Below are 25,926 nucleotides of genomic sequence, written 5' to 3'. Positions count from 1 at the left end.
ATTCACATGGTTTAAAAGATTGGTATTATGATGTGACAGAATTCATTTGCTAATTTCACATGATCATGTGATTCACCCACAAAAACGTTTAAAATTTTAATTCATTTCATTGCCCATCTCCACTTCCTTGGTTGTGGCACTGGCGTGAGAGGGTGGACCATAAGCTTCTTTGAAGTGGCATATTTTCTCCCCACTTGTACTCTGCAAGGAGCTGTCCATGGAGTGAGTGCTCATGGTGTTGATGATGAAGACGAGGCTTGCCAGGTCTCAGAGATTGAGCTGCTGTGCCAGGAAATGGCTGGGATCCCCTGAATCTCCAGGCCAGGCAGACAAATGTCAGGAGCAGCGGTGGAAGGGAAGGAACGAGTCTCGTTTATTGTTACGGGGTGGCCATAGTGTTTGGGTACCCAACTCCAACCCTCTCCGAATGGCACCAGGGCTCACTGGCTTCCTGTGTCTGTCCAACACGACACCTAATAGACTTGCTTAGGAGCTCAGACAGGGAACCCACAATGCCTAGCTCACTCCCACACACATGCATGGAGAAATATGTTCCTAATTCCTGTGACATCACAAGGCCCCACCCTACGACTTGACAAAAACCTACCCCAGGCATTGGGCCCCAGATATAATGAGGGGACGATAATCCTGTGGCAGCCCCTGACAAACAGGACAACACTTCAAAACCATTCCAGAAAAATACTTTTATTGGTTTTGGAAAAGAGGCTCAACGGGTATCCTCAGTGGAGACAACAGCCTGGTTCAGCTCCAGCAGGACGCCTGCCTTTTGGTCCCTCGCATCCCCCGGGGAAGAGGAAGCTTCGGGCCCTGCAAGAGAAAGAGAGAGAGAAAACAAAAAACGGGGGATCTCGTCCGCTGCCATCAACCGGGTTCAACCCAGGCGTATCCACCGACCAATGTTCTGGCAACTTCATCCCAAGGTTCCGCCTGCCAACATCCACTGGCTTCCACCAGGAATATCCACCTGTTCATCTCTTCCACTCCACAGGCAGATTCCACCAGGTTCTGTCTGCCAACGTCCGCCGACTTCCCCCTGGTCTGTCACCAACATCAGCCAGCTTCAAGTCACAGATCTCCGCCAGCCTCAAGCTGTTACCTCGCAAGTCCACTTAGCAAGCTCCTCTGCTTTTGCGAGAGAACTGGCCTTGGGCAGAAGGGTTGGGTCCCCTGCAGCAGCCGCCCTGGCTCTCTCTGCTGGACTGCCCTCTGGCCTCCCTTCTGGCCTCCTGCCCTGCCCAGCAAGCCCCTTTTATCTGCCAGCAGAGAGGTGGGGGTCTGTGAGGTCACCCAGGGGAAAAGGGATTGTGTTCCCAAGGCAGCAGCACCAGCACCCTCGGGATTGGCTGAGTCCTGAAGGTGATGTCAACAATCCCTTTGATCATGCGATTCACCCACAAAAGCTTGCCTTTTGTATGATTTTTTAAAATATATATTTAACATGCTAGTTATTATTAGTGTTCAATATTATTCAGTTTTCAGCATCTGTGGGTGTGTGTGTCTTGTAACCAATCCCCCACAGATACGGGGCTCCAACCGTGCTTCAGATTCAGAATCCATGTTTTCCAGTTCCAAAATCACTCCCCGTATCAAACATTGTACGTACATAGTGTATTCTGCATACCTGTACAAATAGCTTACTTACCAAAATGCTGAAATGAAGTCACAGCCAGCTGAACTCACACACCTACTCACACAAGAAGGGGAATACACTATAAAATTATGCAGAAGATGAATAAAGTGGCTAGAGGGAAGCTCTTTTCCCTCTCACACAATACCAGAAGCAGGGGACATCCATTCCAATTGAGTGTTGGGAGAGTGAAAACAGACAAAAGAAAGTATTTCTTGACCCAGCATGTTGTTAGTCTGTGGAACTCCTTGCCACAGGATGTAGTGATGGCGTATCGCCTAGATGCCTTTAAAAGGGGACTGGACAGATTCCTGGGGGAAAAGTCCATCGCAGGTTACAAGCCATGATGGGGATGTATCATCTCCAGGCTTAAAAGGAAGATACTACCAAATACCAACTGCAGGGGACAGAATCAGGAGGCAGGTATCTAGTTGTCTCCTGTGTTGCCAGAGGCATCTGGTGGGGCCACTGTGAGATACAGGAAGCTGTACTACTCTATTTTCACTCTAATTTAGCACGCTCGAAGTACCGGTGGTGTAATAATTGTAGAAAATATTTATTAGAAAATGAATCACATCATTCCCTGCCCCATAAATCTGCGAATTCGTTGTTAAGGGAACTTTGCAATGGCATAAAACCTCAGTTATCTTGGCCAGTATGGCTGGCGGATAGTACAGGGATTATGGAGAGCTGTATTAAAAAAATATTGAGGGCTTCCTTTCCCCCCCCCCAAGTGCTGAGAATCCTATTTGACTTCGCACGTCTTTTTCCTTTCAAGCGGAAACACATTTCGAAGTGGCATATTCTTTGGTATGAAGCCAAATTCTGAAACAAAATTTCCTTCTGACATAACCGGAATGAAAAAAATAATAATACAAGAACCGACTTCCCAACTCGCTTCGTGCCTCTTGGGCTTTCTAATATCCACCGGTTAGGATGCAATGCGTACCAGCGCTAAATAACTCCCAGGCTTCCTGCCTGCCAAACCTCGAGCCTTATATTAGCGTGAAATAATTCCCCCGCAACAACGTACGAACCGTTTTTTCGGACTGCGCATGCGTGCTCCTTCTCGTTTGCCAACGACTTGACAGCTACTGCGCAGGCGCTCCACGGTTATTTTTTTTTTAAAAAATACCTATTAATGTTGCGTTCCGTTTCCTTACTTTATCGTATAGTTTTTTTTCCCCACGTTCAATTGAGTTCTCAAAAAAAAAAAAAGGGGGGGGACGGAGGGAGCTTTCACTCCTCCACACAAACGGCTATGGAAGGCGACATTGACCTTTCCCCTCTCCGGCGACGGGAGGTCAGAGGTCACAAGCAAGATGGCGCCGGCAGCGCCGGTGAAGGCAATTCAGTGACTGAGGAGGCGTGGAAGGGTTTTTAGGGCAAGTTCAGCCGGTCGGGCGGACGGTGTCGCACCCGGAGCTTCCCGACCGGGAAACTTCCTTATCTTAGACGGAGACGTCCCGCCGCCGCCTCCCGCATTTGCTGTGCCCACGGAGCACCTTCTTCACGCCGGCTGAGTCCTCGCCTTGTTGCAGAGCCAGCGACACTGTTTCTGGACAGGACGGCCGCCCCTCTCTTCTCGACCTCGGCTTGTGGAGTCTACCTCAGAACCAGCTGCCTTCAGCCTCCGGAGGTGCCCCCTGCTTAGATAGCTTGAGCTTCAGCCAGCCCAGGGTTGTTATATGCTCATTCGCAACAGCATTGAACCTGCTGTCAGGAGGACCTTCGAATCCTGCTCTGAAAGCAACCCTCAAGAAAATACCGGATATCTGTAGTAGTAAACGAGCGCTATTATAGATAGATGCTTTTAGTTGTTCCTGGAAGCCTTGACAACTGGCCTATTTCGTACTTCTGCCAGATACTTACCTTCAGAGCAGACTGAAAAGACTGGGGATGTTACTGCTGGTGTTATCTCAAATAGAAAAGAACATTGACTTACTGACCTACCAGAGGCTCCAATAGTAAACTTAACGCTACCTTTAGGGTTAGGGCTTTGTGGCATGTTTGATATAGACGTTCCTTCTGAAATGGAGCCAGCAAGATTGTTTTTAGGTTATTCTTAGTGTGTGTGTGTTTTTCTTTTCCAATATAAGACTAATAAAAACTTTTTTTAAAAGCCCGGGCCTTTGTTCTGGAAAAACAGCTTCAGCTGAGGGACCTGCCTTTAGAAATTGCTGTTTCTTCCAAGACTCTTTGAGGATACACCAAGCTATTTTTCACTACCCAGCAGAATGTTCGTATTAACAAAACAATCTAACACTTCATGTTTGAAAGCCATAGATTATATTCAATAGGACTGCAAAAACAAAACAAAAACCCACCTTCATCTTTTAACTTAAATGGAAGAAGCTCTCTTTTGACATATGAGCTTCCTGCTTCATAAACTGCAAATGGGTTGTAAAACAGACACCAAACAATGCATAGATGTCCTATGTAGGATATCAGTATTATTAGCTTTTAAATAAAGGAAAACTTTAAACATCTCCTAAAATCTTTATTCTTGTGAAGACTTACGTGTTTTTAATGGATAGCGCTGTCAAGTTGGACAACTGTGTATGTTTTTTTAAGATCACCGAAAAATCTTTATTAAGAAGATTCTTGCCAAGAAAGGAAGAAGTCAAATACATTTGGAAAGAACCCTAATGAGTGTGGTGGTCAATACTTGATCTTTGCTGAGGTTCACTGCTGTAATTCATGATGAACAGGAAGAAAGGAGACAAGGGGTTTGAGAGCCCAAGACCATATAAATTATAAGTATCTGTTACTGTTTCTTATGACCATGGTTTGATTATTTTGAAACAGAGATGCAGTAGGGTTTTGGTGTAAAAAATGTGCCTGTGTACTCCAATTTAAGCTCACATTAAAAATATAAAAGTTAGTCTTGAAGGTGCCACCATGTTTTTCTCTTTTTTAACTTTTAATTTCTGTTTTGCTTCTACCTATAATGCTTGCACAGACTAACATGGCTACCTCTTCTACAACATTTGCTGAAAGTTACTGTAGAAAAATGATGAGATAAAACTCTGGAGTTGTTTTTGACAAGCAGTCATTTTATGAGTCAGCTGGCTGGAATTAAATATTATCTGGTTCTGGAGCCAGCAGTTGGGAGTTCCCCACTATGCATCCTAGAAGAGCAAGCTTGTGTAGCCTTGGGCAAGCTGCACAGTCTCAGGGTGACCCCAGAAGAAGGTAATGGTAAACAACTTCTGACTACCCTCTACTTACAAAACCCTGGAAAGGGTTGTGTTAAGTGGAATTGACTTGGGTGCATACAGTCATCAGTTACATCAAGATGTGGGAGGCTGCATTATTTTTTGTAAATGTAAATGTAATGAATTTTAAATTCTGTATACACCCAAATCAGTTTTTTTGTGCAAAAGTGGCATACAATATAACCTACAAACAAATATGACTGGATTTTTTTAAAAAGTTACTTGATTTTATTATATTTTTAAATGTGAGCTGTACTACTTTTTTCAGGATGAAATGCTATGATCTCAGTTTAGCTAATTTGTCAGATTATGTTGTTCATCACATGTATTATTGGCTTCCAAGTAGTTTCCATAAGGAATGGTGGAAATCTGTTTTGGGCCCCCTCCCCATCTAATTGTACTATGCAGATGCAAAAGAGAGAACAGATGTGGAACCAAAGTACTGTACAGGACACATGAAATGTGCTATTGTAGTTGATTGGATTGGAACAGCAGGGAAGGCTACTGCTGTAGTGATCTTTCTTGATCTCTTGCATCCCATAGTTGGGGAAGAAGGCACTATTAGCATCAGTTGTACATTTTAGGAGCCTCTATGTCATGAACTACAGAATCCTTGATAGCATCATTGCATGTTAGTACAATCAATGAATCATTTAAACATTTATCAAAATTGTATATACTGTATACTCATGATATAATTGTTACTAACTTAATGTTACTTGAGAATCTGTGGTGAAGCTGCTAGAAATTCTGTCTTAATTACTTATGAAAAGAAAATTATTATTTCCAGAAAAATGTCTTGCAAGATCAACATCTTAAAAGTTGTTATGTTGCACGTGAATGCACGGAGGGAAGTGTGCCAACAGCTTGTTTCACATCTTTCCACTTATGCATGTTTATATGTGTCATGATCCTTATCTTGTATTCTTTTTCCTTCCTGCTTTTCCTAGCACAACCCACCAGGTGGTCTGTATCAACAACATAAATTTTCAAAGAAAATCTGTTGTTGTAAGTATACTGGGAGTGGTGGGGGTGGGTGGAGAGCTAGTGATCATAAGTAGAATGTTTGCTTTGCACGCAGAAAATTTCATACTCAGTTCCTGGTTGAAAGGCTCTGGTAGTAGGCTAGAATTCTGCTAGAGACCTGGGAGAAAATCACTGCTGGTTGGATAAGACAACAGAATAAATTTTAATAGGGTGCTATACCTGGGGGAAAAGCCTATAATGCACTGCTACAAGATGGGTGACACTTGGCTCAGCAATACGATGAGCAAGAAGGATCTTGGAATTGTTGTAGATTTTACAAGCCATATATTCACTAAAAGATTGTGGAGCAGTTCTGAGACAGACTACACTTTTAAAAAGCATTTTTAAGGGGAATTTCTATGTGTCAATCTTTCAAATGATGCATAAGAGATATCCTTTTGAGGCTAAAATTCCATTTCATTAAAAAAGAGCAAAAATCCATTTAAATATAAAACTTTTGAGTTAAATATGTGTTGAATATACTGTATATTGCATGCATCTTCCTGATGTTCTTTTGAATCTGTACAGGGTTATGTGGAGCTGACAATATTTCCCACAGTTGCAAACTTGAATAGAATCAAGCTGAACAGTAAACAATGTAGGATATATAGAGTGAGAGTGAATGACCTGGAAGCAGCTTTTATTTATAATGACCCCACACTGGAAGTTTGCCACCACGAATCAAAACAGTAAGTAAGTGGCTACACTGGCCACTGATGTGTCTAGAATTGTTATCAGTGGCTGAAATCCAGTAGTATTTTGCAACTAGAGTTACATCAAATCAGTAGTGATTTGGTGAGTCAGCTTCTCCATAATTTCCATTGATTTAGTCAGCCCACTCTAGTTGTGATTACAGTGGTGCCTCGCTTAACGAGAGCTTCGTTTAACGATGAATTCGCTTAGCAATGACTTTTTTGGAGCGATCTTGCGCTCCGTTTAATGATGTTCCCTATGGGCAATTTTCGCATAGCAATGTTTGGGACCATGCTTCGCATAGCGATGACAGTTTGGGTCCCCCTGTTTTGCTTAACAATGGTTTTGACAGCCTCATGTTGGCTGTTTTTTATATGTTTAAAAATGTTTAAAAATGTTTAGAATGCTTGAAATCATAAGTGCACTTAATAAACCCTTTGTTAAACTAATTTGACTTTGTTCTGACTCTTTTTAAATTGCTGTAATTTTCCCCCCATTGAGATGCATTGCATAGGTTTCAGTGCATTTCAATTGGGGAACCGTGTTTCGCTTAGCGATGTTTCCTATGGTGATTTTCGCTTAAGGACGGCAATCCGTTCCCATTGGAACGGATTATCCGGTTTTCAATGCATTTCAATGGGAAACCGTGTTTCGCTTAGCGATGTTTTCCCATAGCGATGATTTTTTTTGAACCAATTAAAATCGTTAAGCGAGGCACCACTGTACTAGATTTTAGCCAGTCTTTCATGTCAATTGAAATTGTGGTTTGAATCATGGTATACATTTTTAAAATACAAAATTGTTTCATGCTGAAAGCAGAATAATGATGGGAAGGTGCTGGAATTTCATGAACCTGCACCTTTCAAGGTTTTGTGGTAGAGCCTAAAATCTGATCTTCACTAAAAGGGACTCCTGAAAAAAGAAAAAAAGTGGGGGGGGGCTTCACAATAACCAGGACTTCAAGCTTTAATTGGTTTAATTGGGAGATGTACCAGTTCAAGGTATAATTTATTAATCTTTGGGCCTGTTTTAAATGAGATGGTTTGTGTTGTATGTTACAGTAACAAGTTTTTCATTCGAATTATGTATGATAGTGCTTATTTATTAAACAGCAAGGTATGTTACACATGGAGTAATATCTTAAAAATACAGTCGACAGGTTTTGATAATGTGTAAGAGTTTATTTATATTCAAGTAAATCAATAGAAAAATAGTTTAGCTCTCTGACAGCCTGTGGCTGGTACAGTAGAGCTTCGAACAGCATAGATTTTCCAATTTATTTGTGTTTGTAAACACTCTGCGGATTCCAAAGAATAAAAATATGCACAACATATAGATTTTAGTGCACTACATTTTACAGATGAAAATTTGCAAGCTTTTAAACATTCCATTGCTGTACTTCAGCTACTAAGACCTGTGTTCTGGTTATGCCAGAATGCAGATCACTGCAGATTTCAACACAGGTAACATATATCTTTGTACGGAAAAGTGTTCCACACTCCTTTTGAGAGAAGAGTCACTCTCTGGTTTCCCTTGTTTCTGTCAGTCATCCCAAGTTGGTTCAGTATATGAAATGGATTGCAGAATTTCATTGGCTTGGGCCACATGTTCATGAGAACCATATGGACCCTGTGTGCCATTCTGGGTACCATGGTTTATAAAGGGCACCAGAAAGCTGGAATATGGAGGGAGACAATGTCTTATCGAAGTCTCATCTAAGATAGACATGGCTGGTGAAATCCGTCTTACCATGAACTTTTAGACTAAGTTCTTCACACTGGTACACGCCTGACAAAGTGGATGGTCCTGATCCATGAAAGCACACATACTGTATGATTTTTTAAGTAATCTGTAAAGATATTGCCTTTCTCTTCCATAAGTCTTACAAGGAGCAGTTGAGGGAGTTGTCTTTGTTTAGCTTTGCAAAGGTTGAGAGGTGATCAGCTGGCCACCTTTGAATCTTTGTAGGGCAGTTTTGTGGAAGATGGACCAAACTTGATATCTGTGGTTTATAAAATAGGAGTCAAAGTAACGAAGAACATAACGGATGTGGCATTACTTCCGTCTTGTGCAACTTTATTATCCTAAAGATAGTGTATTATGCCATAGATGGTTAACAAGGATGTGTCCAGTAATACCTGAATTCCACAATTCCAAAAGTAATTACTATGGTGGGGCTGGCTTTTGATTTGTTTAGGTGCATTCACATCTAGCATTTTCGACTTGGCATACTGAGTGGGTATTTTCTTGGGTGTGTTATTTTGCATACTCGATTGTGAATGCCAGTGGATTGAAAACTGATTTAGATAAGGTTTGGAAGTAAATTAGACAACTAAAAAAATACAAAACTAGTCAACTAGAACTAATTGCTACACTATCTTGCTGCATCATTTATAGCCAACATTTGATCTTCTCATTATTGATTAAATACATTTGCTCTGCTGAAATGTCCTGTGTTCATGGAGCTATGTGGCAATCATGAAAATTCTTTATGAGGTGTTTGATCTGGCATGGTTCATTTATATGGGTAAATTATCACTTCTGCCTTAAAGGATAAAAACTTAAGTTGAGTAAATACCCTGCAGTTTTGTCATCAAGAGATGGGAGACTTGAGATCTGTATTTCAGATGTTCAGTTTTGCAACTGGTAAACTATCTTATAATAGAAGCTTCTTTTGCATTTTTAGGATAGTTTTTTTTAAATGCAGTTTATTCAGTATGTGGTACACAAGTGTAGGAGGTAGAAGGAAAACTTGAAAATGAAGTTGCATCTGATTTTTGTAAGGATTGATGTTTGGCACTATCTCTTTTATTGTTAAAAAAAAGCATGCTGCTTATATACAGCCCCATAGCACTTAAAGCACTCTCTGGGCAGTTAAATTATGCATGCTACAGACTTCACCCCCAGCAAGCTGAGCAATCAATTTACTGACTTTGGAAGGTTGACTCAGTCTTGAGCCAACTACTTGGAATTGAATGCAAATGATGAGCAGAGTTCTGGCTGCACTACTGCATTTTAACCACTATGCCACAAGACAGTTTTATCCTCCTAGTACCTGGATTGTATAGTCCTTTAGCATCTGATTTTTTAATGTAAGTGGGTTAACATGCAAAGGACCATACTATTCAATTTCTTATTTTCAGTGCATTTCAACCTTGTGCTTAGTACTTGGATATATGGTAAAAAAAAAGATAGGAAATATAATATTCTTGAAGTCAAAAGGAAAATGCCATATTCCTCCTTTTATTATTTGAATTTATTTGATTTATTCCAAACACGAGATAATAATTCAGTTGTTAAGAAGGAAATAGTGAATAAGTATCAAGTATCATACTGGAGAGAAATAAAGCTCCGAAGAAAAAAACCTGGTTCTGTAAAAACAAAAATTGCAAGACCCAGATGAAGAACAGTATCCTCCGTCCTCCATTATATTGCACTGTGAAACAATGTCAGAAGTGTGGTGTGAAGCTACATAGCCAAGGGATTCAATTGACTGTGAAATGACCCCCCCCCCCCTTTAGAGTGCAACAGGATATAGAGGAGTTAGCAGTAATGACTAGGATACATTGAGGCTAGACTGATTGTTAACTCTGAATTCACTTGCACTTGTGGTTTGAAATCTGAGATATAAATTTTTTTTTCAGACTGCATGTGCAACACCACACAATATACAGGTATTATAATTCAAATGGAAAAGATTATCGCCACAGTAGAAATGCTTCCAATCATCTAGGCCACTGGTTCTTAACCTTGGGTTACTCAGGAGTTTTGGACTGCAACTCCCAGAAGCCTTCACCACCAACTGTGCTGGCTGGGGTTTCTGGGAGTTGCAGTTCAAAAACATCCGAGTAACAAAGGTTAAGAACCACTGATCTAGGCAAACTGTCAGCCCTCAGGAAGTCAGTGTTTTGTCAGATGTGGGGAGCCAGAAACATATTCAGCCTCTTTCTGTGGCAGGTATACTGGCTGCTAATGAGACCATCAGTTCCTGATCTAATTGATGGCGGCAGTTCCGGCCTTTTTAAATACCTCTTTATGGCCTGCAACCAGTATGCCTCAGAGATAGCTTGTTTCTATATGTGCCCAACTTCTGTTTAATTGTGCAATGCAGGCAGGCCCTGTTCCATGTACACAAGCTGTATAGAATAAGGATATGTAGGGCAGAAAAGGGATCTTTCCCCGAAGATTATGGAATAACCTCTACTGTGCAGTTTTTGCAGCTTTTCAAAGCTGACATTAAAATCTAACTCCTTTGAATTTCTTATGGCTGTTCAGTGACATTTCTAGTTCAGGAGTACTGCTGTTAAAGAATCTACCGTGACTAAAATATTGTTGTTTAAGACTTCTGACTGTGTTTTGTTGCTATTAGTATTTGTATCTGTGTGCATTGATTTTTAAAATTATTTTTCTTAAGTTGCCACCAATGTATATGCCTCATGGCGCAGTGGTTAAACCGCTGTACTGCAGCCAAAACTGTGCTCACAACCTGGGGTTCAATCCCAGGTAGCCGGCTCAAGGTTGACTCAGCCTTCTATCCTTCCAAGATTGATAAAATGAGTACTCAGGTCGCGGGGGGGGGGGGTTAATGTGTAGCCTGCATAATTAACTTGTAGACCGCCCAGAGAGTGCTTGAAGCACTATGGGACGGTATATAAGCAGCACGCTTGCTTTGCTTTTCCCCAATCCAGCTTAAATTTGAACGCCTTCTCCCGCCAAGATCTACCTGTGTCACCCGCGCGAGCCAGGAGGTGAGGTTGAGGAGCCTAACGCCAAGGGAGGCCCGGAAGGAGAAGACAAGAAATCGGGCCTTCTCGGCGGTGGCTCCTCGCCTCTGGAACAACTTACCTCCTGTGATCCGCAGGTCTCCCTCGCTGGGTGTCTTCAAGAAGCAATTGAAGACATGGTTGTTCCGGCAGGCCTTTCCATCATACACCTCTTGACCCCCCTCTTTTCTGTTTTTGTTTTTTGTTTTGTGTATTATATGATTTAATGTAGTGCTTTCTTCTTTTAGAATTGTCTATTTTCGTTGTCTTATATTATTTTTATGGTTGTTAGCCACCTAGAGTGGTCCTTTTGGACCAGATAGGCGGGGTATAAATCAAATAAATAAATAAATCTGAAGAGGCAATTTTTTTTTCTGTTGCAGGAGAAATCTCAACTACTTCTCCAATGCTTATGCTGCTGCAGTCAGTGCTGTGGATTCAGATGCCGGAAATGGAGAGTTGTGTATTAAGGTGCCATCAGAACTTTGGAAATATGTTGATGGTAAAGAATAGAAACCCTTTTTTGATTCTTGAAATAGGTTTGCTAGCAGATTTTAATAGATGCACCTGTCTTGTACTATGTGATTGTAGCAGCCCCATCCATGGTTGTGAAGTTGGTGTAGTACTTCTGATGGTGAAGAATATAGATCAGGCAAACCATTTTATGATAAATATTATGACAAGGTCTTGGAGTTGCTCCAGCACTCTAGATTGTTCTCTTTGCGTAGGGAAACTTACTGGATAAATAATCATATTTTAGTGCTCGTAGTAAATGTGCTTTAAACTGAGATCCTGTTTTACTGAGAATTCCTAGATTGTACTCAATTTCACACTTCTGTTTTTCCCTCTCTTTCTTGATATGGTGAAGATAAAATGAAGAAATCTTTTTGCAAGGTGGAATATTAAGGGTGAATTTGCGGTGTTTTGGCGGATAATGTATCAAAGTGTATCTAAAATTCTGTTTGCCATTTTATCCTACAGAATTAAAAGTCCTAAAGGTACATATCAACTTTTCTCTGGACCAGCCAAAGGGAGGCCTTCATTTTGTGGTACCTAACGTGGACGGCAGTTTAGCAGAGAGAGGAGCCCATGTCTTCTCTTGTGGATATCAAAATTCTACAAGGTGAGAATCATACAATTTTATTTTCATAGTACCCTGGATAATACTGGCCTTATATATGGTATTTTTCCATATATAAGACGATACAGTACTTTTATCTAAAATCTTTAGACTAAAAATTGAGGGTCATCTTACACAGAGAATTAAGGGGAGGATCAAAGTGCTGCAGGATTGCAGCCCTTTGATCACTGTTTTTCCCACTACTTCCTAAGCCCCACAGGGCTTAGGAAGTGGAGGAGGATAGCAGTCATGGAAGGGTTGCAGGATGAAAGGGCTGTGATCCTGCAGCCCTTTCATTGCTGCTTTCCCCCTCCACTTCCTAAGATCGCTGCTTTCCCCCTCTACTTCCGCAGTCCTTTGATCCGGCTTTCGTGGGGCTTAGAAAGTGGAGGGGGAGAGCAGCGATCAAATTTTCTAATTTGGGGTTAGAAAAGTGGGGGTCATCTTATACATCAGGTCATCTTATACACGGAAAAATATGGTAAGTAGCCTTAGCTCTGTAGTCACAAAGTATTGTGAGAAGTGAGAAAATGTGAAAAAAATCTGTTAACCATCTGAAAAGGAAATATGTAACTTTACCTTGGTGGCAGGCAAGCTGTGGGCTTAGGGCAAGAATAAGCAAATTGTGGTCTCAGAGATATATGTTGCTCTCTCAGGTTTGTTTCTCCAGTCTCAATCTCACCCCTGCCAAAAAAAAAAAAAACCCTTCTGAAAAGAATGGCATTTTCCAATGTTGGAAGCCTCCTGGAATGATGGTTTTGTAATAAAATAAATTGCAACACCTCCCCTAGACCCTTAAATATGAATCTGGAAATGAACCTTCAGCAAAATTCAGGTTTGATTTTCAATAATGTTTGTTTATTTGGAGGATGGGTGCAGCCCCTGAGGTGGCCAGGGAACAGAACATCGGTGCCTCGATCTCCAGAAGTGCGCAGCTTTGGCCTAGGTAGATAGCTAGGGTGCTTGTCCCTGTCTTAAGTGATGACTTACCTTGGTCTATTGAAATTCACTCACTGACAATTCCCTGTGCTTTTGGCTAGGCCGTTTTGACGCACAGCCTTCAGTTGCCATGCATTTCAGGTGCACTTTGCCATGCACCCTTGTGAAGCTTTATTTTATTTATTCATTCAATTTATATGCCGCCCAAACTACCCAGAGGTCTCTTTACTGTGAAGAGGAACTTTAATTGACAACCTAAACTAATCAGACTGTAGAGCTGCATCCTACTTAACGTGCTTGAAGGTTTTGATGTAGAGTGGCAACTTTGTGTGTCAGAGAACATCTTTATGGATGCCATTGGACTTTCAGAATAAGTGGCCAGTAGATAAAATGAAGCCTAAACTCCCAGCAGAAGCTAAAATGACTAAATTGAGCCTATATTAGAAGACGAGTCACTTTCAAAAGCAGAAATGCTGGGAAAATATAGCAGGTAGCAGAAAAAGGGGAAAAATCTACTATGCGATGGATTGACTCACTAAATAAAAGAAGCCATAGCCTTCAGTTTCCCAGAGCTGTTAACTTTGGAAGTAATTACTTTACCGAGTTGCCATCCATTGCCACAAATCAGAAACAGCAGGTTTTTATAGCTCTTTGTATTTAGACCTTAATAGAATGTAGTTTTGACATTGAGAAAAGTTCAGAAGGAGGTTGAATTTCCAATCTGCCCTTTTTCCTCTCAGATTTATATGATTTTAGTAAACAATGTTGACAACAATATGTATATGTCAGTGTAACATATCACAATACAGTAGTTTGGGGGGGGTCTAACCCCAAATTGAGACTAATAATTTGCTTTCAATGCCTTAATTTTCTTTCCAGATTTTGGTTTCCTTGTGTGGACTCCTTTTCAGAACTATGCACATGGAAACTGGAGTACACAGTTGATGCTACGATGGTGGCGGTCTCGAATGGAGACTTAGTAGAAACAGTGTACACTCATGATATGCGCAAAAAGACCTTCCATTATATGTTGGCCATTCCGACTGCAGCATCTAACATATCTTTGGCTATTGGGCCATTTGAAATTCTTGTTGATCCATACATGCATGAGGTAACACTCTTCATGTTGTTTGTGTGATGCTTTTCATATTGAACTGGAATTGGGCTGTGTAAATGCAAATGGGGTGATATCTTGTTAATTTGGTCATGCATGGACTTATTTGTGTTTATTTGCTTTGTTCTTAAATGTACTGTCAGCTGCCGTGAGTCTTTAAGGCAGTGACTGAAGAAAGAACTAGAATCAAGTACTCATGTCCAGAATTATAATGTAAAAAAGACCAGCAACGTTACAGCTTTAATGCTTGTTCTGTTTCTTTGCTTTGTAAATGTTTTCTCTTTCCTCCTGTGTTTGCAGTCCTATCATTGGAATTAGCAGTTTTAGTTAACTTGGATTCTAATAATTACGAGTAATGTGATACTCGGGAGTCATGCTGTGCTGCTTCAAAAGTCGTGCTCTGCTGCTTCTTTAGTTGTGGTTTGATTCTTGAGACTTTGCAATTAAATATAGTATTAATTCTCTTGGTGGATTTCTAAAATGTTGCGAGGATTGGTAATGTTGTATGAAGTTGCATGGAAGTCTGAGATAGATGCCTTGCTGCTCAGCAGCTCCTGGATGACCAACAAACCTTGGATTATTGTGAGTTCATGATCAGTACAACTTTTGAAGCATTCTCTTTTTAAAACAGTCTCCTTAAGCACAAGATAAGGCTCCACATTTTTATATTTACCTGTTTTTCAGCTTACATTTTCTTCTTCTTTTCTATAGGTGACTCATTTCTGTTTACCCCAGCTTCTCCCATTGCTCAAACATACAACATCGTATCTCCATGAGGTATTTGAGTTCTATGAGGAGATACTTACCTGTCGCTACCCATATTCCTGTTTCAAGACTGTATTTGTAGACGAGGCTTATGTTGAAGTAGCTGCATATGCTTCTATGAGCATTTTTAGGTTAGTATGTACAGCAGTTCTATCAAATGTATCACAGTATAAAGAATGTCCAGATTCTCACTAGACCTCATTGTATATTACCTTATTCAAGAGATTTCCTCTGAAATCACTTAAGGTTTTTGTCAGGAAAAAGGCAAAGATAGTTTCCCAATTTTCCTTTACAGGATGCTCAGAACTATTGTTGAAATCTGTGGAACTAATGATAATGCTAGATTTTTTCTTGTTCTTTGGCTGAAGCTCAGTTGTTGACTTGCCAGTCAGCATTGACAAATACAAAATCAGATGATCCAGAGGTATATGTCACATAAAGCATCTTTCTGTGTTCCTCTGTCTCAGTATAGGATTTGGATCTTGATTTAGTTCCAGATTTCATTTCAGTTTATAAAATAACACCAAAAACAATTGATCCAAGAGAGTCTAATAATGTAAATGCTACATTGCAACACTAAAATAGTCATAGAATCATAGACTGTTTCAGTTGGAAGGGGCCTATAAGGCCACTGAGTTCAACCCCCTGATCAATGCAAAGCAAATTTGACAGATGGTTGTCCAATTTTCTCTTGAACATTTTCAGCGCTGGAGCACTTGCTACCTCCCGAGGTAATTGGTTCTCTTGTCATCTTGCTCTAACAGTTAAGATGTTTTCCTGATATTCAGCCTAAACCTGGGTTCCTGTAGCTTGAGCCCATTGTTATGTGCCCTGCACTCTGGGATGATGGAGAACAGATCCTGCCCCTCCTCTGTAGGACAGCCTTTCTAGTATTTGAAAATGTCCTATCTCCCCTTAATCTTTATTTTCTCAAGGCTAAACATGCCCAGTTCTTTCAGTCTGTCCTCATAGAGCTTGGTTTCCAGTCCCCTGATCATCCTTGTTGCCCTCCTTTGAACTTGCTCCAGTTCTTTGGCATCCTTCTTAAATGACAATATTTATTATTTTCAGATTGGCTTCAGCTTCATGTAGTCAGGCTTAGGAATGCAGGAGGTTATCCCATGTTTCTGATTTTAATTCTCTGGCAATAAACTGCAGTGCATGTGGCAAACGAACCGTGTGTGCTCTTAGAGAGATTCTTGAGTGGTGTTTCCTGAAGTGATGTTGAGAGAAGTAGCGGGAGCTTTTAAAAATTGCCTCTGATGTGGCATAAGGTGTTACCACTGAAAGTGATGAAGTAGTGAGGGGAAGCTTCTGTTGGTGACTTGCACTTGTGTAAGGGAAGTCACATAAATTGCCAAGGCAGATTGCAATTTATTATGTTCCTGAGTGCATGCCTGGGGGCTACACTCTTGGGAGGCAGGGTTGAAGGAAAGATTTGGCCAGTGGGACTGATTTAATATTTTTAAAGTTCTGGACCAATTTAGTTGAAATGGAATGAGAGCATGGTGACAACTACTAGCAGAGCCTGTTGTCTTGCTTTTAGGAAAATGTGACACAGTAACGCCAAGCCACGACACAGTCCTATGGATGCCTCTTTATAAATGGATTCCACTATATTCAGTGGAGTTTGCTCTTTGTTGAATGCTGGTAGAACTGCAGATAAAGTATTGGAAGAAACAGTAACAGAATGGGGAAAAATATCTGGCATAGAATTTTAATATACAAATGAACTTACTGTGGGAGATTGCCAGTTGAGATGTAAAACAATTTTTTTGAAATGTTGGTATAGCTTTATATTGTATTAAAATATTAAAATTGGAAAACTTTTTTAAGTATTAAGAGAGGTGTTCAATATGATTTCAGTACTATATAAAGCGTAAATCCAGTGTCACTCTGGTTGTGAAGCAGCCATACAACTGGAGCTCCTCCTCTTCTCCCCTGTGCTTCAGTCCTTGGAGATGCACCAAAATGGCTCTATAGGATCTTCCAGATCTCTAGAGCAGGTTTTGGTTTGCATTGGAGTGCATTGCTGTGGATAGAAAAACATACCTGTTTCTGATCTATGGCTTCTGCCCCAGAAGCCAGCATTATGTACTAAGGATTGTTCTGGCAGTTTTTAACTGTTCGTTTTAGGCTTCAGGGTTTTATTATATCGAGGCCAGCACTTGCAAAATGTGGTCCCCTGGATGTTGTCAAACTGCAGTTCCTAGGATTAAGGACTGTTGTCTGTAACGCTGATGGCAGCTGCAGTCCTGGAGGGCTACATTTCATGGACACGGAGGATACAGTAATGAATATTTAAGATTATTAATATTTGGTGGGGGGGTTTGGGTGGGGTCAGGTGTTTGGTATTCGTTTTGCCTTCCCAAAATCATAGTAATACAAATATTTTTTCTTCTTTTTAAAAAAGATTAGGGGGAATCTCTTATCTTGAAGATTTTGTCTTTCATCCTAGTCTGTTTGCTTGTTGTGTTTTCATTTCAGCACAAACCTTTTGCACAGTGCGATGATAATAGATGAGACCCCATTGACTAGGAGGTGCTTGGCACAAGCTCTAGCTCAGCAGTTCTTTGGCTGTTTTATATCTAGAATGTCTTGGTAAGTTTCTTTTAAAATATAGAGAGTGTTGATGCCATGTTGCCTGTAAAATTACTCGATTTAATGCAGATCAGTATTGTGACCTTTAAAGCACTCATAAAACATTTGACAGTTCTTAGCTTTAGATACATCATTCAAGTACCTAAAATCATGGCAAGGGCTCTGCAGTGTATTTCTTTAGCCTGTGGTGGACTTTGGTACTTCATGCCATTTGTGTGCTAGTATTTTGTAACAAAAACTGATGTGACACTTGGACGTCTAAATTCAGGATCCAAGAGGCTCATGTACCAGGAAGAAATAAGGTGGCTAGGTTTCCCGTCCTTTTGAAGCAGCGTCTTACTCTTTATGGGGTGCTGCTTTCATGGGCTAAAGGTGAAGTGGGGAAGAAGCAGGGAACTTAAAAGCCTGTCAGGAGCTTTACAAAATGCTTTGAACCCTGGCCGAACAATTTTATGTGCTTTTATAGGCGCGACCTGGTACTTATCAGATGCACCTTAAAATTAGTCTGTCTTTAAAAGAACCACAGCAAGTGGTTTTTCCAGGTTTTCAGTAGCTTTGTGATTTTTATGAGTCTCATATGTTGCCAGGACACACACATTAGTTCACAGCTCATCATCTTTTATAGGGAAGCATCCAAGGCTGTGTCAGCTGTGAAAATATTTGCAATGGGGAAGCATTAAGTAAAAGTATTTTTTTCTTTCTGCGTCCAGACTACTCACTTAAGAGATGGTGTTTCTGTATCTTTTCCCCCCCTTATAGGTCAGATGAGTGGGTGTTGAAAGGAATCTCTGGTTATATTTACGGCCTTTGGATGAAAAAAACCTTTGGTGTCAATGAATATCGGCACTGGATCAAAGAGGTAAGGCTCCGAGATTGACAGCTGTTTTGAAAACATCAATGTACATTTAAGTCACGAGAGGATCAAATGAATAAATCTGCTGGTTCACCTGACTCATTCAAAAGAGAGCAATGATAGTTAGGAGGGAAATCACCCAAGGCCCAGATATATCTTTGCTGTTTTTAGAGCTTTCTTGCAAGCCAGTGGTGGACAGTCAGGCAATTTTTGTAGCTTACCCATAACCCTGAAACCTCTGAACACACACACACACACACAGAGAGAGAGAGAGAGAGAGAGAGAGAGAGAGAGAGAGAGCGCACAAACACAATGAAAAATGTTCAAATTATCTTTGCTCACAAAGTCTTTGCATCTAGGGGCAAATTACTGTACTATGTTTTGGGAGGCCCCCATCACTCCTGCCCCAATCCTGATTTTTAAATTGTTTTTGGAAAAAATATATATATTTCAGCACTAGAGGGCACAGTGGGGCTTTTTGAAATGGGGGAAAAAGCATTTTCAAATTAACCAAAACCCATTTTAGCAATCCTTTACTACTACTACTACTACTACTACAGTGAAATTAGTTTTATTGTGCTTCTGGCAAATCTGAAAAATTCTGAGATCTCCCACACTGTCATAGAAGAAGAAAGGATTCAGTACCTTTTGATGATACTCTTATAACAGACGTGGACAAAGTGCGGCTCGAGGGCCACCTATGGTCCGCGAGCCGCTCCTATCTGGCCCGCGGACAGTTTTGAACATCAAAACCATTTACAGCTTTCTGTCTAAAGGTGATCAGTTGCTTATCTTTAACATGCCGCAAAAAACCTCTTTAGTATTTGTGAAGGTTAACAAGTTTAAAATAAAAACAATCATAACATCACTGTTTCATTTTATTTTTAAGTAAAGTTGGTTCGGCCCCCAAATGCAGTTCAGATTTTTCATGTGGCCCCCCTATAGAAATTAATTGCCCACCCCTGCCTTATAACCTAGTTAGTTGTACCTTCAAAGCAAAACTTTATGTTACAGTGGTAGCTATTTAAAATCTACTTAAGGCCTAAACCTGGTTGTTTTTTTCTGAGATATGAATTGATGATCTACCACTAAGAGAAATTCCTAAGTATGATTTTGCTTGCAGCAAGATAAGTATACTTATTAATAGTCTGGAAGGAGGAGATTCTAGCTTTACTTTCCCCCTTGCTAGTTTTTGGTGAGGAGTCAATTTTTATTCTTGCAGGAGCCTTCACTCATTTAAACTTCCACCTGCAGTCTACAGTAGCACACCCCATTGCTTTATTGTCTCAGCAAGGGTTAGGCCCATGTACACTTCCTTCTATGAACTGCATGATTTTTTTATTAGTGCAGACCATCTAAATGTGTTATAGATTCTATCAGTGTATAAGTCTTTATATTTGTTCAGTTTTCTGTCCCTTCATCCCTTCTGTAGTCCGGTCTCCCCCCTTTAATTGGTTGCACATGGGGTGGGAACATTGTCCGTGGTTCTTTCAGCATTCAAAAAACTTTGTGATCCAGTTCCATCATAAAAATACATACCTTGTCTTTCTGAACAAAATACTAAGCAATAGATAGAAAGGAAGGATTTTCTGAAATGAAATTTGAAAGCTATTGTGGCATGCAATTGCTTTCTTCTATATCCCACTGCCATATCTGCATAATTGTTACGGGAAATTGAGGTATTTGAGGGGGAAAGGGGGAAATCATTTTATCATCCAAACCTTGAAATGAATATCTGGGTGAGAAAAACACCACTGAATCCAAAGGAGCATATTTTTTAATTCTTGTACCTCCTGGCATATGTAATTACAGTGTTGTCTAGAGCTGGTGTTCTCTGCATAGTTAAATACACATTTGCAATAATAACACATTTTGTGTGAATTTCAGGAGCTAGACAAAATAGTGGCATATGAACTGAAGACAGGTGGCGTCTTACTGCATCCAATCTTTGGTGGAGGAAAAGAAAAAGACAAGTATGTTTTGTTAGGCAATGAATAGATTAATAATGACTCATTATTGATGTATATATACTTTGAGTGTGAAGGAGACTTTGTGTCAAAGGCTTAATTGCCACTGCTTCATAATAAATTAAATTCTCTATATGTTTTTGTTTGTTTAAATTACAAAATGGAAGTGCATTGTTTGAAGGAATATCTGCAATAGTTGCTTCTGTTAAGCAGCCCACAAACCTCTGCTATGCAAAGAACACTGTTTCACAGGAGAGGTGAAAATAATTTTAAAAATCTACATTCTGTAGATTTTTCACATACATGAAAATTCTTTCAGTGGGTGGTGCATATCAGCTTTCATTGAACGATGCAACTTTTAAAATAAAGCATATGGCAGTGGAGCCTCGCTCTGCGTCAGCTCATGAAGGGAGGCAGCTTTGTTGCTCATCGGTTGGTTCTGACACAGTAAGTCATGTGTCAGGGTGCACAGCTTTGGGGTGTGTTCCTGTTCGTGCCATGTTATCTGGACTGCTGGGTGTCATGTATGTGTCCAGCTGTGTGTGTAGAAGATTGCAGGTGTACCCATCCATGTCTCAGTATTCAAGGATGGAGCACTTTAAACCTCTCTTGCCTAGCTACAGAAATGTAGTGGGTGGGTGTATGCTGGTAAAAGCCTCTTCTGCCCCCCAAGTCACTATTAGAGATGGGCACAAACCACCAGCTTGGCAGTTTGTACCGGTTTGTTTAACGGCCAGTCAGGTATTTGGCACTTCAAAGCCCCACCTCCTCCAGCAGGTGTCCACTTGGAGGCCGCGACCTGGCTTCCCTGACCCACCCCTTCCAGACACTGCCTCTAGGTGTCTGTCAGAGAGGGCGGGGCTTTGAAGCACCAAACCAATGTTCGGTGGCTAAACAAACCACGAAAGTGACTGTTCATGCCCATCTCTTATCACACTTACAGTGGTTTCCTCACCACTGTTAGCTACTAACAGAGACCAAGGAACAGTGACCTTCCGTGCAGCTGAATAGGGAAAATTAAGTTGGGCCCCTCCAGCTTTGGGGGCCGCATGGCCCAGGGTTGTGCATTGTGCATCCCATGCTAAGCCTTAAGCTGATAGTGACATAGGCAATAAACTAGTATCATGTAGTAGTGGTTGCCATGTGTTGTTAGTATCCTTACTACCTGATCATGTTATATCATCTACTGTTATTTCCTGTATGCTAGAATAGTTTTGTTCAACTGGCTTTAACTGAGCCCTAAAGGCTACTGAAACTCCTTTGGTCTAAAAAATATAGCCACTTTTAACATTTACTTTTTTACCATTAGTTTGCTGCTTGAAACAATAGATAATTTGAATTTCTCCTATTCAGGTCACATGTGTGAACACCAATAGTAGGATTCCCACTCTTTCTCCTTGGTGCTCCCAAAATATGCTTAAAAATAACTCTTCTTGTCTTCTTGACCAGAAAGATTCTAGTACTGTAATAGCTTTTTCAAAGGAATTGTTCTTTACAGTAGTCCACTAAACACGCAGTGCAATGGAATACAGGAGAGCCATTCCCTTTCTTCTCAGTGTGATAACAAAGCACAAAAGAATAGAGGTTTTATATATGCTAAACTGTTCATAGAGATGGCACAGGGAATTATGTTGACATCGAGTTTCAAGTAGAAGTTGAAGGAGAAATGCCTATTCCATTTATTTCTTCACTAATATTGAAGTTTACCTCAGAAGCTTTTATAATTTGAGCAGGATTTGTAAGGACATTACCAGAATGCTTTTTGTTATGTTGTGTATGATTATGATTAGTTAACTCTTACATTAGTAGACCCTCATCTAGTTCTTCTTTTTATCTTTCTGTTATATTCTCTGTTGTTCACTGTAATGGAGCTTTCTCAAAAAATGCTAAATAAGAGATTCCTGAAATGGTCTTGATTTAATTTTCCAGTCCTGCATCATATCTGCATTTTTCCATAAAACATCCTCACACGTTGTCATGGGAATACTACAAAATGTTCCAGTGCAAAGCCCACCTAGTCATGAGGCTGATAGAAAACAGAATAAGTATGGAGTTCATGTTACAAGTAAGTGTTGAGATCATGACCTAGAATGCATTTACTGTTTACTTTTAAAACTAGTCTTTCAAAATACTCATATTACTACAGTGATTTTTTTAAAAAAAACCTGAATTTAGGTAAGTGGTTTGCATATAAAGTCTACCTACTAACTAGAGTGTCTATTTACTATGAATAGAGCTTTAAGGATGGGATATTTAGAATTAAAGAACTGCCAGTCCCATAATTTGCTGGGAACCTCCCAGGTTGAATTGTGGAACTGGGAACCCTCAAACCGGCAGGAGGCAGAGCAGCCCTCTTACCCCCATGGCATTCCCCTGCCACTTCTTCAAACTGGTAGAAAAGTGCCCTCCTGCCCTGCAGGGGTTGTGAGGATTTCCTGGGACTCACAAATGAGTTCCAATATACATAAAGAGTGCATGGAGGCAGTTTTCGTTGTAGCGCCTTCCCCTGTGCAGGTTTGTGAGTTGCAGGGAATCTCTGTAACTCCCTTGGTACAGCAGGGCACTTTTCTAACAGTTTTCTAATGGTTACCACCAAGGTATGGGACTGGAAGTCCATTAATTCTGACAGTTTTGTCACTGTTGATCTTATTTCTCTTTTATACAAATGGCTGGGACAGGTAGTGCATCAGACCTCTCATAGCTTGTTCAGAGATGAAGGGTGAATTCTCATATTGTGAACTCCCTGTAGACGCTAGGATTAATTGCAGTTAAGGTCTACATGTTGAATTGGGGGTTTTACCCAAAGTTTGAAGGTAGCCGACAGACCCTGGTGGAGAGGGAGGCTATTCTAGCCTTCAACCATAGATGATGTTAGCTGAGATACCCATTAAATTACCAGCCATTATGCACTTAAACTGGAAGAAGGTTACATGAGACTCCAGTGAGGCTTACCTCTGACTCAGCATATTTAGATTCACTGATATTTTAATTCAAGAGAGAAGGATGAGAGTGTGTGATGCTCCTAATTTATTAACCACGGCTAAGACAGTCAAAGCTACATATACAGTTGCTCAAACAACTAATATTTCCTTACTTGCTGTATTCTTAGCTCCCCTCCATGCATCGTAGGTCAAACTGTCAGGTGGTGTCGCAAGCCAGGCCTAGACCTCCTTAACTTTCATAGTGTAACCACAATATGTTGCCAGCACCATTCTCTGGAGTGCACACTGCATGGGCACCTATCGGTGTGGTTGGCTGCTTGCATAAGCAGCCCATGAGGTTAAGGATGATTTATAACCACACCCGGAAAATGAGGTTTCCTCTTTGGGTTTTGGATTGTATTCCATGGGATCCGGCCATAACTTGCAAAAACTATGTCATTTACCATCAACCCAAATGATTCAGTCAGTTTCCAGTATTTTTCACTGGAAACAGGTTAAATAAACTTGAATCTCTTAGTAGCATTCTTTCCTTATGCATATTATAAGAATGCCACATGGACATAAAAAGAGCTATGCTGTATCAGACCAGGGATCAATCTAGTCTAGATTCTGTACCAGATTCCCGTACTACTAAGCTCTTTGGCAGTTCTTTAATTCTTTGACTTTCCAAAGATGAGCTTCTCTGGTTGGCTGTTGGTGGGGGAGAAGAATGTTCAGCTGCTCTGCTTGTTCCAGAAAGGCCCCACTTTTGTTCTGTGTTCAATGGATGTAACAGCCAGGTTGTTCACAAGCAATGTGGTTTCAGATATTGTTCTCTTTTATCTTCCTCACACCCTCTGTCCTGGCTGCAGTTTGAATATCAGAATCGTCTTTGTTTGTGTCCGACAGGAAATGAACCGTAGGCATAATGTGATGTTACTGCTGTTGATGTTTCAAATAATTTGAGATTATCTTCCCTGGCTTGAATAATGGTCTGAAAAAATCGGTTGTAGGTTTTCAACAAGCTACTGAGTCTGGCTAGCACAGCTTCATCCCAGAAATTCCAGTCTCATATGTGGAGTCAGATGTTGGTTTCCACATCTGGGTTTTTGAAGTCCATCTCCAATGTGTCTGGCAAAGACATCCAGCCCTTAATAAAGCAGTGGGTGTATCCTTTTTGATTCTAGCCTCAGGCTAATAAACACGACGTTGAGGAGAATCTATCCTTTGGTTCTTCTAATGAATGCACTGGGTCATGACAAGCAATTTTTACTTCATCAAAGAGTTGCAGACATTGGTATTTTAAAATTTACTAAAAATGCTGGTATTCTTTTTCAAGGATGTATAGCAATTCAGGTTGCTCTGCCTTGATTTGTATATTTTTTAAATATTATGTTGTAGGGGAAACATTTTGTAGTAATGTGCTCCCTCTGAAAAAAATACTAGGATTCTGTCTCAATTCAAAGCCAACTAACACAGTAGGAATCCAGGTGATTTTCAGAAACACAAGTATTTCATGTGAATATTATTTGGAAATGCTTTGGGTCTTTCATATTTTCAGATGTGAATTCAAAAAATGTCACTGTAGCACTGTGCCAGCAAAAGATGTGAACACTAGTAATTTCAGTCATTCTAACAGCAGAGAGTTGCTGATGCAGAATTCATTGGCAGTTACAAAGCTGACTGGTGCTGTGTAGCAGTGCAGTTCACCATAGTTTAGAGACAAAATAAAGTTCACACAAATAAAAACATTTAGTATTTCCGCAGGATGAATTTCATATACAGGAGGAGATTCTAAGCAAGAAGAGTTTGTGCTAAATAATTATTTTCTATGTGATGGATAGAGGAGCTCTGAAAAGGGCCTTCTATTATAAATATGCACACATGTTTAATAGTAGAGATCCGTACATTTTTTAAAAAGGTACATATACTTCGGAATTGATTAATAAACCAAGTTCAAGACATAAAGTATCAAGGAAGTATTAAATGAAGTATGTGTGTGTTCTGTGCTGTCAAGTTGGAACTGACTTATAGCAACTAGAGATGGGGGTATTGGTATAGGAATAACCCCGTGCAGGTGGGACAGTCTGTTCACAATTCCACTTGATGCCGCGACCTCCATGATCCTTCCAATGGGTCCAGAGATCACGATCGGCTTGCCACTCCTGGGAGTAGGTGGGACGACAAGCCTCTCTGCCAGGTTGAAGAGTGGCTCACAGATCGTGATCTCCGGAGCCATTGGAAGGATTGGTGAGGTTGCAGCAACGGCAGAATTGTGAGTGGACTGTCCAGGTCTGG

The 25,926-nt window shown here is 40.5% G+C and overlaps 1 protein-coding gene across 8 annotated transcripts in view; it reads left to right on the top strand.

Moving 5' to 3' along the window:
* The first annotated feature begins 3,089 nt into the window (after positions 1–3,089).
* The window catches only part of TAF2 (TATA-box binding protein associated factor 2), a 96,326-nt gene continuing 73,489 nt past the window's right edge, over positions 3,090–25,926 (top strand). For all 8 annotated transcript variants that reach the window (XR_012086987.2, XM_072999278.2, XM_078391616.1 and 5 more), the window contains exons 1-12: positions 3,090–4,405; positions 5,821–5,874; positions 6,421–6,581; positions 11,732–11,850; positions 12,330–12,471; positions 14,287–14,518; positions 15,233–15,417; positions 17,774–17,887; positions 18,647–18,746; positions 20,628–20,713; positions 22,637–22,772; positions 24,642–24,796. Coding sequence is in view for 7 of the 8 variants with exons in the window: in XM_072999278.2 (XP_072855379.2) it covers positions 4,349–4,405; positions 5,821–5,874; positions 6,421–6,581; positions 11,732–11,850; positions 12,330–12,471; positions 14,287–14,518; positions 15,233–15,417; positions 17,774–17,887; positions 18,647–18,746; positions 20,628–20,713; positions 22,637–22,772; positions 24,642–24,796 (1,541 nt within the window). In the remaining variant the exon portion in view is untranslated. The remainder of the gene's footprint in view (positions 4,406–5,820; positions 5,875–6,420; positions 6,582–11,731; positions 11,851–12,329; positions 12,472–14,286; positions 14,519–15,232; positions 15,418–17,773; positions 17,888–18,646; positions 18,747–20,627; positions 20,714–22,636; positions 22,773–24,641; positions 24,797–25,926) is intronic.

This window comes from Pogona vitticeps, chromosome 4 (genome assembly GCF_051106095.1).
Source record: "Pogona vitticeps strain Pit_001003342236 chromosome 4, PviZW2.1, whole genome shotgun sequence".
Lineage (NCBI taxonomy): Eukaryota > Metazoa > Chordata > Lepidosauria > Squamata > Agamidae > Pogona > Pogona vitticeps.
This window is presented reverse-complemented; position numbering and strand designations above follow the sequence as displayed.